The sequence below is a fragment of the Myxocyprinus asiaticus genome, chromosome 5 (assembly GCF_019703515.2).
Source record: "Myxocyprinus asiaticus isolate MX2 ecotype Aquarium Trade chromosome 5, UBuf_Myxa_2, whole genome shotgun sequence".
NCBI classification, from domain to species: domain Eukaryota; kingdom Metazoa; phylum Chordata; class Actinopteri; order Cypriniformes; family Catostomidae; genus Myxocyprinus; species Myxocyprinus asiaticus.
Window position 1 is genome coordinate 31,041,779 of NC_059348.1, and position 16,805 is coordinate 31,058,583.

General features: G+C 37.6%; 1 protein-coding gene across 1 annotated transcript in view; it reads right to left on the reverse strand.

Moving 5' to 3' along the window:
- The window catches only part of LOC127440455 (cadherin-6-like), a 40,275-nt gene that overhangs the window by 13,623 nt on the left and 9,847 nt on the right, over positions 1-16,805 (reverse strand). Inside the window, exons 2-7 of the mRNA XM_051697031.1 lie at positions 13,416-13,746; positions 8,904-9,198; positions 7,111-7,230; positions 5,617-5,790; positions 2,506-2,693; positions 508-758 (exon numbers count right to left, since the gene is read on the reverse strand). Coding sequence (XP_051552991.1) covers positions 508-758; positions 2,506-2,693; positions 5,617-5,790; positions 7,111-7,230; positions 8,904-9,198; positions 13,416-13,634 — 1,247 coding nt within the window. The 5' untranslated portion in view covers positions 13,635-13,746. The remainder of the gene's footprint in view (positions 1-507; positions 759-2,505; positions 2,694-5,616; positions 5,791-7,110; positions 7,231-8,903; positions 9,199-13,415; positions 13,747-16,805) is intronic.

Consider the following 16,805-nt stretch of genomic DNA (forward strand, 5'->3'; position numbering starts at 1 on the left):
TATGTATGTATACACCGTATATATACTGTACAGTATGTAATTATTATTAGAAATCGAATGACTAAGTTACCCAACAATAAGTATTAAATATTTCAGAGTAACAAAAATTATGTATGTTACAGTTCTATCTGAGATCCTGCATAAAAATGTAGCTGATCACTTATAATATAGGTCTATTTAAGAGGTGTTTTTTTTTTTTTTTTTTTTTTTTTGCTTTATTCAGAGATCTTACAGCGTGTGCTTTTAGGTGAGAGCATAAGGATATGCCCTTGTATAGAAATTATTTGAGTGTGTATTATGGCAATTACTAACAGCAGGCACTTCCTAATTTAGAATAATCCAGATTCATCAACATTAGAACAAGGTTAAGAACAAATGTATGTGTGTATGCATCTGATGTGAATCAGGCAGAAATTTTGTGCAGGAAGCCTTTTCTATCCACATTTGAACACAGTTATTAGTGAATGAGACCCATTGTGATGAGATGATATTAATACAAGGTCTTACTTGACCGGACTGCGTCGTATATCAGGGTCCACGGCACTGACTGATCCTATGACGGTTCCCACAGCTGCGTCCTCTTTCACCTCCAAAATGTAACTGAATTTTTCGAATTGAGGGGGCTCATCTACATCCTCCACACTGACCCGGACTGTGGCCATGTCCTTAGCATCCAGGCTCAGGAAGTGCGGGTCTGGATGTGTGTTCTGCACTTGGATCTGAAGTGTGTATGATTTCTTTTTCTCATAGTCGAGAGGCTGCAATGGAAACACATTCACAGGAGTAAACAACCCACTCAGTCTTCAGGTCATACATAATGGAAAGTCCCTTAGTGTTATCTGTTGAAAATGATTTATTCTAAAAAAGTTTTTAAAAAAAATAAAAAAAACAAGCTCTTCAGACTTGCATGCCTGGTCCAAACGTAACTTTTTGCCACATCTGTGAATGACGGGTGAACTGATAAAATATACTGGCCATAATTATTTCTTATAAGCCATGAAAAAGCCATGATTTTTCTATTGAAAATGTTTTTGTCCCCATGTTTGCAATTATTATTAATTAATTATTATTTATATTAATTATTTATATTTTTATTAATTATAGTTGGTTTTTCCTTGCATACCTTGTGACAAACAACACAGGTCATTTTGTCACTCATAACTATTTGCTACTAGCCAGTTTCTGTCTCTCAATGAAACAGCGTCTGTCACAAAAACATTCAGACACATTGTGATTTTTTCATCATATTTTGGTGGCTTAAAGGGGTAGTTCAGCCAAAAATAAAAATTCTCTCATGATTTACTCACCCTCATGCCATCCCAGATGTGTATGACTTTCTTTCTTCCGCAAAACACAAACAAAGATTTTAAAATAATATCTCAGCTCTGTTGGTCCTCATAATGCAAATAAATGGTGACCAGAAATATAAAAGTAATCCATAAGTCTCCAGTTGTTAAATCCATATTTTCTGAAGTGATATAATAGTTGTGGGTGAGAAACAGATAAATATTTAAGTCAACTTAAATATATTAAAGATATTTTACTATCAATCTCCACCTTTGACCAGCTTCAACTAGTAGGTGGCTGAATGTGGAAGTGAACGTTAAGGTGTAGATTTAAAGTAAAAAAGGACTTTTGATCTGTTTCTCACCCACACCTATCAATTTGCTTCAGAAGATATGGATTCTGGAGACTTATGGATTACTTTTATGTCTCCTTTATATCATTTTTGGACCTTCAAAGAGCTGGTCACCATTCATTGCATTGTGAGGACCAACAGAGCTGAAATATTCATTTAAAATCTTTGTTTGTGTTTTGCAGAAGAAAGAAAGTCATACATATCTGGGATGGCAGAAAGGTGAGTATATGATATGAGTATTTTAATTTTCAAAGGACAGTTCATCCAAAAATGAAAATTCTGACATCATTTAATCACCTTCATGTAACTTATTTTCTTCTGTGGAACACAAAAAGTGATGTTGGGCAGAAGGTTAGACAGCTACCATTCCTTTTCATTACTTCTTTTTCAGTTACAATGAAAGTGAATTGTGGTTAAGGCTTACATTCTGCCTAACATCTCTTTTTGTGTTGCACAGAGTTATATGGGTTTGGAGCAACATGAGGAGTAAATTATGACAGATTTTTCATTTTTGGGTGAACTATCCCTTTAATAGGATGAATATTCCACATATGTGTTGCCACATGGAGATCCGAAGAAGACATTTTAGCCATCCTATATAAACTTATGTTGGTAAATTTCCCAATAAGGTAAAAGTTGTTAGAAGACGTCCGAGTAGTGACAGATCTTTTCTTTAGTAGACATAAGTGCGGGTCAGACTGTTGTTCTTCCCATTCAATTTAAATCATGTATTATGTTGCAGTTCTTAATAAAGGTTACTTTTCGCAACTGGTGCTTGCTGAGTGTTAAATTTGGATCCTGCTTGCATGCATTATGACTGAAAATGTAGTTTAAAAATCAAAGTACAAAAGAAAAATCATCTTTACCTTTTTAACGGTAAGTATGCCTTCTTGGTTGTTCCGGTCTGTGATGATTTCGAACACATCTAGGCCATCTCCACCAACAACGGTGTAGTCCATCTCCGCATTTCTGCCGATGTCGGCATCCACAGCTTTTATCCTGCCAACGGATGCTCCCGCCTCAGTGAGCTCTGGCACGCTGAACTGATATATACCTGAGGATTACAATTCTCATGTCAGGGTTTGTGCTCAAGATCTCACACATTTGATATATATCCTAAGGGCTGGAACCCAGGTCCCCATGAGCACAACAGCTCTTTTTATGTTGTGAACACAACACCCTCTGTGCTACAACTCCGATAATCTCACACATTCCTAAATTGTAAATCCTTATGGTTTTTTTAATTTATTTTTTTATTCTTTAGAGAGAATCTAATATAAACACTTACAATATCACACTGGGAGATCATTTACATATTTCTGAGTTCAGGTTGTGAAACTACATGAAAGTTTCAGAGGAATTAATCAAGTATAAATTGTCTGCATTCAGAAATTAAATCAACACATCTGAACAATGCATCTAACATTGTAGCCAATTAAAGTCCTTTTTAAAATTTCTTTAATCAATCAATCAATCAATTTATAGAGCACAATAAACAACAGTAATTGACCACTGCTGTACAATTATAATAAAATAAATATCACAAAAATACATCACATAAATACATCAATACAGCTATGCTGTACAAACCACAATGCAAGATAAAGAGGTACATCAAAGCACATATATAAGTTTACACCTTTGAACTCTAAGGGCAATCATAAGCCTGCGCAAAAAGAAAAGTTTTTAACTTTGATTTAAATTCTGATTCTGTCGAAATTTCTCTAAGGGATATTGGTAAACTATTCCACAGTTTAGGGCCGGCAATTGCAAAAAGCACAGTCACTTTTCGACTTCAGTCTAGACCTAGGAATCATCAATAATCTCTGATCAGATGACCTTAGATGTCTAACAGATGTATATGCACTCAGAAGGTCAGAGAGATAATTCAGTGCCAGTCCATTAAAGGCTTTAAAAACATAAAGTAGGAATTTAAAATGTATTTCTTTTATAATCCAAATAATAATAATCTTTACATACTTTTGGTTGTTGCTCTCTATCACCTTGTTTACAGTTATGAAAGGAAAACGTGACAGATACTTTACTGTCCGTTATAAATCCGCTTTGTGCTCATAGCCAGCATTCCTCTGATTATCATCCTATCTGCATGCAGGCTGAAACAATAGATTATATTAAGAGAAACACAAAAGAGTAACCGAGCTGTGCCCACTCAGTCCATTTAATCAGAATTAACACAAAGACCTCACGCAATTGGTGAAGCAGAAAATGTAAGCTTTGCCCTTAACCATTTTCCTTCACTCAAAGGTCACAAAAAAGTGTATCCATCTAAGTTTATTTTTGAGGCGTGTGGGTTGTATTTCTTTGAATTTAATCAAGTAAGGTCTGACTTGTTATATGCTTAGGTGTGTGCTGGAATTAAACTGCAATTAAACTAAAACAAGAATCATCAGAATTGTGGAACAAATGTCCTGCGCAAATATCAGTTTGCGGAAATTCACAGATTTGCATATTTTAAAAAGCAACTCACAATGCATTCAAAGTATACGTTTTATCAGTATTTCCCTGAGAACTAAACCCATGATCTCGGTGTTGCTCGTGCAATGCTATACCAGTTGAGTTACAGAAAAATGAAATAAAAATGTGTCCAACTTGGACGCATGCTTATGTGGGGATCGGGGCATATTAAACAGGGGGAGTTAGCCACGCGATTAAGAAGGTATAAATATCGGTTGCCACGACCAATATAGATGTGATTGTCGCTGAGAAAACTGTAATGTTCCCTGCATTTTCTCTTCACCCTCTGATATAGGTATGCAAAATTGATAGCTTTGCGTGTTGATTTTAATGGCGATGTGATGGTTCAATCCCGCATTTATTATGACTTTGTTGGGCTAAGTTTCCACCCTCTGCAGAGAGAAGTGAGGCAAATGAACATTTGTTGCTGTTGTTTCATCTATACTGGCTTTTGCGGCCATGTTGAGCACTTAATAATTGGTAAATTATATATATAAATATTAATGGCGTGATTTGAGGTTTATCTGTGTTTTATGTTTATTGTTTTATTTTGTATTTGTATTGTTGGAGCTTCTTTGGGACTAGTGCTGCAATTTTGGAGTTGTGCTTTATTGTGGTTGCGTATCCTTGCGAAGTATGTTCTCCTTTGTTTATGTTAAAATATTTGAGATACAGTAGGTTATGTGGCTAGCAACTAACATGTATTGTTTTGTTTTCTTAAAGGGACCAGGCCAGCCACTGTTTCTCTGTTGTTGTTTTATACGTATTATTTTGTTTTATGTAGCCTACTGCATGTGTTAAATTTGCCAATTTTTAATTCTGTTAGATCTATTCATTTATTTTAGTTTTTATGGTATTTGGGTGTAGTATCCTATATTTAACTACATTGGGATATTGTATCCTACATTTAACTAAATTGAAGTCTGTATTTTTCTATTTATTTTGTGTGGTTGTTTTCTCCTCTTGTGTGCTTCGTGGGTTTGTGCAAGGCTGGGTCTGTGTCAACACACTACTTCTTCCTTCTGCGGTGGGGAAACCGCATCTTGTGACACTGGTTGTTGTGGTGTGTATGAGTAATGCTGGCACTGTGTTGTATATTATAGTTGGTAACTAGAGGCCTTTTAAGAGTTTTATGGTTGATGTGTTGCATGTGTATGGTGTTGGCTTTCTGTGTCTTTCCTCCTGTCTTTCACAGGTGGTGGGTTGAGGTGGTGTGTGAAGCAGACTTTCCTGTCTGGGAGAACTACCAGTCTATTTCAATGCAGTCTTTTTAAATTAAATAATTTCTTCTCTTGACATTTTTACCATGAAAATGTATGTACTTATAGAATTGCAATAATACATTTTGTATTCATTTTCTTCATTTTATGGCCTCACTCACTGGCCCTTTGTGGGCAGGACATTTGTAGATATTTGGGGTTCCTCCTGCCCTTACCAGAAGGTGGCATAGTCAAGCACTTGAAAGAGAACAGGGTGTTCGTACCCCCAGGTACTACACTTACTTTGGGTGAAACGAGGGGGGTTATCGTTGACATCGGTAAGGCTAATGCTGATTGTGGTGCTGCCAGTTAAGCCGCCCTTCTGGCCAGCCATGTCCTTGGCTTCAATCACCACCTGGTAGTGCTCCCTCTGCTCCCTGTCCATGTCAGAAGGCCCCAAAGCTGTCCGGATTATGCCTGAGGGAAAGATGGTTTATTTTTTTGCATGCATGTTTCATTAACATCCAGCCCAGTTTCTTGTGCTGGGAGATTGGCGACACCAGACTGATGTGGCAACTGAGTCCTTTTTATGTTCGAACAGTGCAGAACTAATTGCGTACATGCATTCAGACTGACATTTTGCTGCAGAGATTATTATAGGCAGCAGCTGCTGATTGAGAGAGATCGCTGCAGGTACTAAAGAAACAAGACCTTGAATTGTTAAAACCAGTGTTTTACAAGTGAATCCATTCTGATCTCAAGCACTTGCAGAGTAAGACACCATAGGACTTGATAGTAAAAGACAGCCTTTTTTATTTTTATAACCTTGTTCTTTTTGTACAGCAAAGAGATATTATGGGGTTCAAAAATAATCCACTTGTTAAAATGCCTCTACGATCCTCAAAACCTGATGATCCATGTTTTCCAAGCATGATTTAAGAATGTTCCATCTTATGATGAGCATCTTGTGTGCTTCAATCAAAGCAAGGAATTCTGACCTTTTGTGAAAAGGAGTTAACTTGGTCAATGTCTCAAATTTGCTTCTTGATTAGTGACCTAATCTATTTCTTATTTATTTTACATCATAACATTTCTTTGTTTATTTTCATAATCCTAAAAGTTTCCATTTATTTCCATGTTTGAATTAGATATTGTTTAACATATTTTTCAATGTGGATTTAAAAATGTAATCCCCACTGTATTTTACCACACAGAATGTACAAGTACAACAGTAAACATTTAATATTAATGATGATAAATGTTCAGAAAAGCAGATCATTGTACATTAAATATGAATATGCTAGATGTCTCGGATAGCTCAAAAAGGCAAAAGATAAATCCAGTAATTCATGTAGCGGAGGATCCAGGCCCTGCTGTTTTGTTGAATGGCACAAATGTTCCCAGATTAACCCCCACTTCTAATGAATATCCTTTTTTTCAGGGATATATTTCATGTGCTCTGGTGTGACATGGACATCATCGTTTCATGTCCCATCTGGACTAAAGCATATCAGGGTTAAGCTGAATACTAATCTGCCATGGGAGCTTTTGTGTTTCTTTTTCTCTTTTGTTTAAACAAAGACCTCTGCGGGAAATGTTCCAGGGCACACATTAGCAATGATTAAACTCACTGGGCGAATTTGCTTGGCTAAAATGCTTGAGTGGTAGCGCTGCAGCGCACCCCTTGCCCGATTTGAAATGAACCACAGATACTTACACTCTCAGTGTCTCTCTATCTATCTATCTCCCCATCTCTGAGAAGACTGATTTTGATATAACAGCTCAATGTGAACTGACCTGTATTTGGTTCTACAGAGAAGTATGGGTGACCCTGGCTGATGCTGTAGACTAGCTTTGCACTGTAGCCAAACATTTCATCATCTGCATCCTGGGCAGTAACTTGAGTGACATAAGTGCCTGAGGAAAAAAATAAATAAATGAGAAATTAGTTACGTTATGCTTAAAGGGGTCATGACATGCCTTTTTTTGTGTGTATTTTAATATGTTCCTTGAGGTTCACTTATAACATCAGTAACGTTTTTTTGCACACACAAAAAGAAAGTATTTTGTATAACATTTTTCACCCTTATTCTGATCCTCAGTCAGAAACGCTTGGTTTAGGTGCTGCTTCTCCTTTAAGACTTGAAATAAACACCCACTGTTCTGATTGGCTATCTGCTCTTGACTGACCTGCTCTCTCTTTGCCATCTCACTGCTCACCACTGCTGGGTGGGGCCACGGAAGAAATAAGGTAAAGTAGGCATTGATATGTTGTTGCTGAGGCAGTCAGACGCAAATGTGTACCACAGTGTGACATCACAATGTGGAGGAAGTAGAAATTAGTCGTTTTGAATTTGGAATTTGTAGTGAGGAGAAAGATTTAAGTTCTGAAACTTACAGTGTTTTTATAGTATAATGACCTCTTTGTGATGAGGAGGAGGGCGTGGCCGGGCTGTGAGGATACATGCCCGGCAATGAGTTGCCTAATCAGCGGGAGGAAGATAAGGGAAGAGCTGGGGACGCCAGAGAGAGAGAGAGAGAGAGAGAGAGAGAGAGAGAGAGAGAGAGAGAGAAAGAAGAGAGAGAGAGAGAGAGAGAGAGAGAGAGAGACGCGGCCGCTCTGTGTGTGTGTTTATGTTGCTGTGTTTTCAGTTTGATGTTCTGTTTGATTAAAGTTGTGTTAATTGTTCATTCGGTTCCCACACCCTCCTTTCCCAAACTGTTACACTCTTATATGTCAAACAATCAATGAAAATGTGATTCCTCATGTCATGACCCCTTTAAAGCAGTAGAAGAACAAACATTGGATCAGTTACAATATTACTTTCTTTTACTATTTTATACAAAATGTAGTTTTGGATCTCTAATCTGATTGGACAAGCAGAATTTCAAGAGTGCTGACATTTAGAACAACAGCAGGAAAGTTCACTGTTTGTATCACTCCACTTGTCTATGTTTGCAGTTGTGAGTCTGTGTGTTGATTGGCGACATGCAACGGCTGATCCTGCTTTGGATTCGTTTTGAACTATTGTATTTGGCTGAGTAAATATAGACAAAAGGACCGTCCATATTGCATCTCAAATGTATAGAATGGTTGTACAAAAGCAATTCACACAAGCAATTGTCCTGTTGTATTTAATTTCTGCATGGCTCACATATATTCAGGGCAACAGCACTCTTGCTTGTGTGATATTGCTTAATTAAATACTATCTTGGAGAAAAACAGAACAGAAAAGTTTCAATTCAAAGAACTGTGCTCTTATTTGGTCCACTTAAAAAGGTATTTGCATGTTTGGTTCATTCACATAGTGAGTTTTTATATATATACATATATATATATATATATATATATATATATATATATATATATATATATATATATTTCAAATGGAAAATTAAAAATGTAAAAAAAAAAAAAAATTATAATAATTTTGTAAATAAATTTCTTTTCCAATTTATTGCTAGTGGGCAAAAAAAAATAAAAACTAAAAAAAAAATAAAAACAATAATAATTCCCTCCTTAGAGCAGTATTTTCTATCATTTATTCAGACAGATTTTAAATGCTTGCTTGAAAGCTGATGGAACTTACCAATGTGTGACCTCTCAGGTACAGATGCTGTATACATTTCCTTGTTGAACTTCGGCTCATTGTCATTGATGTCATGTAGTTTGACAATAAATTCTGTCTCTGGCTCCAGCGGGAGGCTTGTCTTCTTGTTCACAGCCTGAGCTCGGAGAGAGTAAAATGGTTTCTCCTCTCGGTCCAGGCTCCTGGTAGCATGCAGATCTCCTGAGTTGGCATCTATCACAAAGATTGTCCCTGCACCTTCACCTGTGAGAACGTATATCACCGTGCCGTCTCCTCTATCCATATCTGAGTGAAGCTGTTGAGAGGAAGCAATTCATGCATTTCATCAGTACCTCTGCTCATTCTCCCGTTGATAAGGCTCATGAATATGTATTGCATTCGATATTCTGGGTATATTCAATATCCGTTGATTCTGGAGAAATAAAACAATAAAGGAATACTACGGGGGGAAGCTAGTAATAGACAGGTACTCCTTGGTAAATATGTAAAAATGAGTCCTTGTGGAATTGAATTCTGATGACATATCAGATGAAAGTACAACACGTTGAATGTGCAATCAAAGTGATTGCATGTCTATTACGAAAAGTGACACTGCCACATGGTATCGCTTTGTGCAACCACTTTTTTTTTCTGATATTCATGAGGCAAATTAAACTTTTACTTTCTACTCCTAGTCTTTGAAATATGTATGTTTGAAGTGCACCTAGCTGTTTTGAATTAATTGTACTCACTATAATAAAAAGAAAAGACTGAATTGATATGAGCTTCATCTTTTAGAAATGAATGTACGATTTGATTATCTTTGTCAATGAAATCAGTCAGAAAATTGAGTTAGTTATTTGGTACTTCGTTCCGCTTGAATGAGCCGCTTTGTTACAGTAAAATAGGGTAGTAAAATACAAAAGACCATTCAAACACAATGGTTCTTTTGCTCTTCGTGATTTTACCCCTGAACATTTCAGAAATGGCTGATTTTACTCCACATTCAATAGAACATGATCCAAACACATCACATTCAGAACAACAATTAGAGCTTTGTGAATTCTGCACTTACAAGATCTCACATGAATAATCCACTGGATGGTGACCCTTTGTAAAACTTTATTATAAAATGAATAGTTCCAACTATTGATTGAATGATCCACATTAGTGTCTTCTATCACATTGATGTTGCTGCCAGTTTATCAAAGCAATAACCCACTCAAGGCTGTGCATTACAGTGATTTTACCACAGTTAAGGGGGTTTTAGGCATTCTGCTTTATGAAGCGCCTATGAGCATTGTGATAAAATCACTGTGACTCAACTCCTCTCATGGCTTATTGCTTTAGAATGTCTAAGCCAGTTGTTCTCAAACTATCAGGCCATGTACCACCTTTAATCAAATCAGAATATCCAAGGAACACCTAGTTACACAATGTTCCCTCTAATTATTTCAGCATTGAACAAACTGACTTCACTGAGTGCAAGCCAAAGGCCCAAAACATACTCTACGCAAGTACGTGAACACAAATGCTTCTAGCTATGGAAGCTTGATTACATGTGTTGTAGTGTTCAAAACAAGGACGGATTAAAAATTAAGAGGCCCATGGGCTGATACACCATGGAGGCCCCCCATGCACAATGAAAATAATAATATTATTACTACTACTGCGTGACACTGGTTATGCCACTACGTTCTCCTTTATGCACTCTGTAACAGGACGCTTGGCATATTTGGTCGAGTGTTCAAATAGACAGAAGAAAAGTTTGGAAAACTTTGTAGTAATTTTTACAGTGAAATATGTGAGCAAAAACAACAACAAATTAGGCTTACATGTTCTTTTGAATTATGAACTGAAGCAAGATCATGCATTATTAAGGCCTACTTTTGCTTTTTTGTTTTTTGAAGAGAATATTACTGAGCAATATATTCAGAGCAATTTATCTAAATAATATCACATCCGGTTTTATGGCACAAACTTTTGAAGGTAACTCTATCACCCCCTTGAGGTTTGTTACCACAACACTAATGAAAGAATACTCGTTATGTATGTTCAATCTGACCAAAAGTTGGCAATTCATTGGCCAAGCCCTTGCATCTGCGTTAAAGTACTTGGGTAAACTATGTTTCTGACTGTGAGCAACATAATGTTATATTTTGATTAATAACAATATTCCAGTATTTAAGAGAAAATTATAGAGTGGCAAGACACTCGTCAGTCCCTTGGCTAGTCCTTTTGCAGATATCAGAGCAGTAAATACACCACAACCAAACATCTAGAAAGGATTTCAATGTAATTGCTCTTGTTAAAGCTAAAGTATGTAACTTTTACCGTTTTAAAATACTTTCTCTTACCCCTGCTTAATATGCAGAGACAACGATAAGTAAGCCATTCATAGGTAAATTTTCTCAAAATCTGTAAACATTCTTTCTTTCTGTCACTTTGAAAATTCCTGTTTATTTAGAGTGACCCTCTTAGACCCACCCCAACAAAGTTACACAACCAATGGCATGAGTTGGGGGGCCCCTGTCTGTCATTGGTCTTTGTTTGACCAATGACAGACAGGGGGCATAATTAGAAAGCAGTTTTGATACAACTTTTATTTTTGCAATTCAGTCTGGTGGTGCTAGTGGCACAGAAATTACACACTTCAGCTTTAAATGAATATTCTGGGTTCTGTAAAAGTTAAGCTCAGTTGACAGCATCTGTGGCATAACATTGATTACCACAAAAAAGTATTTCAATTTGTCCCTCCTTTTCTTTAAAAAAAAAGCAAAAATCGAGGTTACAGTGAATCACTTACAATGGAAGTGAATGTGGCCAATATCTGGAGGGTTTAAAGGCAGAAAAGTGAAGCTTTTCATTTTATAAAAGCACTTACATTAATTCTTCTGTTAAAACTGGTGTATTTTTTGTGCTGTAACGTTCTTTAAATTATTATTTTTTTTTTTTTACAGCCGTTTTAGGGTTTGTTGACATCATCATGGCAACGAAGTTGTAAAATTAGCTATAACTTTACACAGAAAAGGTTAGTAAGTGATTTTATCACACTAAACTCATGTTTACATGGATATTGTTTATGTCTTGTGGCTATACTTTTGAAAAAGTGAGTACTTTAATGTTAAAAAAATGGCCCCATTCACTTCCATTGTCACCTCCATTTTTGCTTTTTTTAAAGAAAAGGAGAGACGAGACAAAATTAATTTTGTGGTAACCAATAGTATCCCATAAATGCTGTCAAATGAGCTTAACTTGTACTGAACCCAGAACATTCCTTTAATATACAAACTTTGCAGTATAGTTCAAACACATAAATACATTTTGGAATTTGTGGCAATGTAGTCAACCATAAAACTTCAGAAATCAGTGTTTCTGAGTAAAAATCAGAACTTTCTTTAATACCACTTTCAGGAAATCAAGCATCTACATGCTGCTCACAGACTTTTAGTGCAAACAGAATAATATTTCACTTTTTTTGTTGTTGATTTGCTTCAGTTTTTTTTTTTTTTTTTTTTTGCCAGTCACTTTTTGAGCATGATACAAGGGGTGTCCCTACTCACAGTCTAAAGTTGTGGTGCATGTACACATGCAGACAGAGACTATTTAGCCCAAGATGGACCACCCAAAAATTAAACTGGAACACCCAATATGTGCCTTACAGGTAAAAGAGCCAATCACTTTTTAGACAGACAGTCAGTCAACTCGATAATGTGCATACACATTACCTGGTAAGAAACAGCGTTTTAGCGTTATCTTAGCTAAAGAAGCATAATTTATGATTCCATAGTTGTCAGATTTTACTTTTTGGAGATTTCTGTATTTCCCCTTTCAAGTAGGTAGAGGTGTACTTGTATGCCACTTATGTCCATAGAAAATAGCTGCCCAGGAGCATTCCAAAGATGGCCGCCTTGCCTTAAAAAGAGACTTTGATCAGCATGGCCACGCCCGCGTGCAGAGTTTTACACCGAATTGCAGAATAATGTAGGCAATGCATGCATTAGAGTCTTAGATGCACAAAGCTATATTAAATTATTAATCATCATGTAAATACCTTTGGAAATTATAAAGCGATTACAATAAGAAACAATATATTTAAATAATATGTATATAATTTAAATATTATTTTAGTATTATAAAGAGTTGTGTCGTGTACTACCGGGGGCACTCAGTGGTATGTACTGAATATCACAGTTTAAGAACCTCTGTTATAAGCAGAAGGGGTAAGTTGCTATCTTTCATTCTAATCTTTGATCCTCTGCACAGCTCTGAGCTTCAGCTGTTTTGTGAAGAACTAGGGAGGTCAGGTTTCACCCTGCTGCTTATCTCAAATCCAGCAGGCTCTATGCTGGAGAATCCTACATACTATATTGTACCCATAGTTTTGATCATTCTCTCTCTGTGTTTATTAACCTGAGATGACTAAGAAAGACTCAGAAGAAGTGGCAAAACCAAATCTTTCTTTGCAATCGACTCTTCAACAGCTCAGCTTGAATCTACCTCCATAACCTGGAATATAAACATATACCCTACCTTGCCGATGTACTGGTGGTCGCTTCCTGTGTATTCCTCTTGAAGAAAGAACTGTTTCCACATCCACCCTCTTTTGGAACGTCTTAGCAATTCTGTGTCTTTGTCTTGCCCCCCTTCAATTTCTTTGATTTTCCTTTGAACTGGTGCTCTTGAAAGTGCAACTGCATCCACACGCATGTGCACACAAGCCCACAGAAGAATTACAATCCAATTTCTCATCTTTCAAGCTCTCAGGGTGACTTACTGCTGATAATGATCCTATCTGCCAAAGTTACAAATTTCTGCAGTGCACCCTCATAGTCCTTCCTGCTGCCAGCATGACACACAGTACCTGTAATAGGAAATAGAAGGGAAATTGAAAAACAATCACTTATTGGGTGAAGATTCAGACTCTAAGTTATCTCCATGCTGCTGGGAATCTTCCTTCCTAATTAAAGCCAACGTGAGCTCTTGTATCATATGACAACTGTCCTCCTTATTAAAGATATCTCTGAATATATATATATGTATATAGATTTTTTTTTTTTTTTTGGCACCTAGTCATTAACCTCTGACTTTTAAAATACTGCAAGGCAGGCCAATGGCCAAGCACTCACGAATCGGATGTCAATTAATCAATACGCATGCTCTCTAAATGCCCCGCTTTAATGATGTAAACACTTGCAGCGCTATTGAGTTCAGCCGTCCTAAAAAAATCACATAGCCACTGATGTGTGTTGCGTTTTATCAGCATGCACGGTCACAATAGCCTGCTGGCTCTGAACTGACCTGCTGGAATGACAGTCTGAGAGACAAAAGCATCCTGCCACCACATAATAATCAGCAATCAGCATGCTTCCTGTTTCCACATCAATCTGCAGCTTTATGTGCAACTGAACGGCTGCCCCTTGCTCACTCTTACACTTTATCAAGCAGATTGCAAATGTGATTGCACAAAGTGAAGGGGAGATGCAGGCCTCTCCATGAATCGAATTTAAGTATATCTGCTTTTTTTAATTTACAATATTGCTCGTGACTTTCGCACATATCTCTCCATGGTTGTAAAAATTCATCATGTCGACATCACCCTTCATCCGGGAGGAGCATCGGGAGGGCCACCGATTCAGATGGAAATGCACAATTGTGAGGCCGAATTGACTTTCATACTGTACTTCCGTGTATGACTTAAATGGTACCGCTATTCCACTAATAGCACTTTCCATTAGCTCCATTATGTTCTGCTTTATGAATTGGCCTAATTGAATTAGGTAACAATAGATACCGGAGGATATTGATTTGCTGTCAAACTCAGTGAGCTCGAAATTATCATGGGAGCTCTATGTATGTATAAATATAAGTGCCTGTATGGATCTATGTGTGTATTTCATTACAAATAGAGAAGCAGTACAGGAGACATGGGCTCCCCTCTTATGTCCAACAAATGCAGTTTATGGGTGCTGGGTTTTAATGAATTTCCTCTGCCCAGAACTCCTGGGCAAAGAGCAAGGCTCCTGGTGCACATTAGTCAAACTCAGGCAGCCATTTTGCTAGGTTCTGTGACCTGGCAAATCCCTTGATACAGTCCTGCTGGGGGAACTCAGCTGGATCTAAAGCGGTTTTGTTACATGGTGTGTCAGAGTGAACAGACACAGTTTCCACCACAAAATGTCTGCTTGTTCATTTACAAGTTCATCCTGCTGGGAGGGAGATGGATAGTGAAGGATGAAAATCCTCCCGCTGTTCTTAAATGCAAGCACAAACCTACGAGAGCATAATGGGACACTTCAGTTTCACATAGCACTTCATTTTATTGGCTCACTGTTGTGTAATTTTGATACATGCTAATCCACAATACAGTGGACTCTTTATATTAGATGTATATAGTCATGATTGAGTACCTTATGGAGAAATGTAGTGGTTAGTTTGGTGTATCCCCAAGAACCCATTACTATTTAAAGACATCATGAAATCAAAATTGGAGTTTTGTGACTTTTAGTCCATGTATATTAGCTGTTAAGTTGTATGCATTTAAAATGTGCATTCTTTCACTTCCAGAAGCAAGCCAAATACATTTATGACTCATCTTACACATTACACAGATTTCTGTCAAATCACATGCTCTCTAGAAGGAGAATGTCCCTATATACAGTATATAACAAATGTGCAAGCATGTTTTCATTTTCATGTTTCAGTTACTGCAATGATAAAGTAATTAAATCACCAGTTGCCTGTCATAAACAGTGCCATGGTTGTCTGAAATCCACAACACAGACAAAACAAATTAACCTCAATGGCACCTCATTGGTATCTGACTGAATGTTATCTGCTGTTATTTTCAGATCAGGCCATTTACTGTGCAGTCTGGCCTCGAGATATTAGTTGTCCTATTTTTTATTTAGTTTTTTCTTCAAAGACACAGTTCCCTCACAGGCTCTAGGGAACATGAATGGGAGGGTGGGGGCTGACAAGTGAGTGATAAAGAAGAAGACTGGCAACACCTGTGGAGGACGCAGGGAGTTGACTAGGCGGCAGGGGGCGAGAGAGAGAGAGAGCGAGAGAGAGAGGCGGAGCCCCAAACGTGGCCCTCGCTGAAAGCTCTGCCACACTGCAGACAGCCACAGCAACCCTGATAAGTCCCACAGGGGCAATTAGGAATGAGAGAAGTAGAATGTCAGCCACGGGCGGCGAGGAAGGAGGCGACAGGTAACAAGTCTAGCTGCAGGAACATAGACCAGCAGAGCAGAGAGAAACAGAGCTAGCTAATGCCACACACTCCAGGCTCTCTATTTTAATGAATAAGGCACTGGACCACCACCCATTAACTAGAAAGAGTCGACTCCACAGCTCTTAAATAGGTCATTCTTGTTTGCATAGTGAAGGGACATGATATACCATCTTATTACAGTGATAGTATAAATGTTTGATTTCTTTGATCTGCGTGAATATACAGTATATATTTTTATTTGTGTTGCACTGAGAAATTCTCATCTCTTAGCTTCTGGCTACATCGGTGTGCCCCGAAATGAAAACACCAGGACAAAACTCTCCAGCTAGCATTCATCTTGTGCAAGCAAATGGTAGGAGACATATGCCATGTTTGATTGCGGTTCCCTTCCTACCAAGCAACAATGCATGAGAGGCAAAGTCGAGATCAGGTGAACACAAATTCAGTAAGGGTGGCACACTTAAACAGATTCAAGCTACTCTTTGCTCCATTCAGTGCACTTGCCGGCCAGGCATTATATCTGTGTCATTCCCCAGGGCATAGCGGGTAATCAATATCTAATGATTTGTGTGTTTGGGGGGAAAGGGCTGTCTAGACAGCTGGGTTTTCGAATACTAAGGTATCACTTATCCTGCAACACTCTTGCTGCAATGGATGATTGATTTACTCATTTTAGACATTTGTTT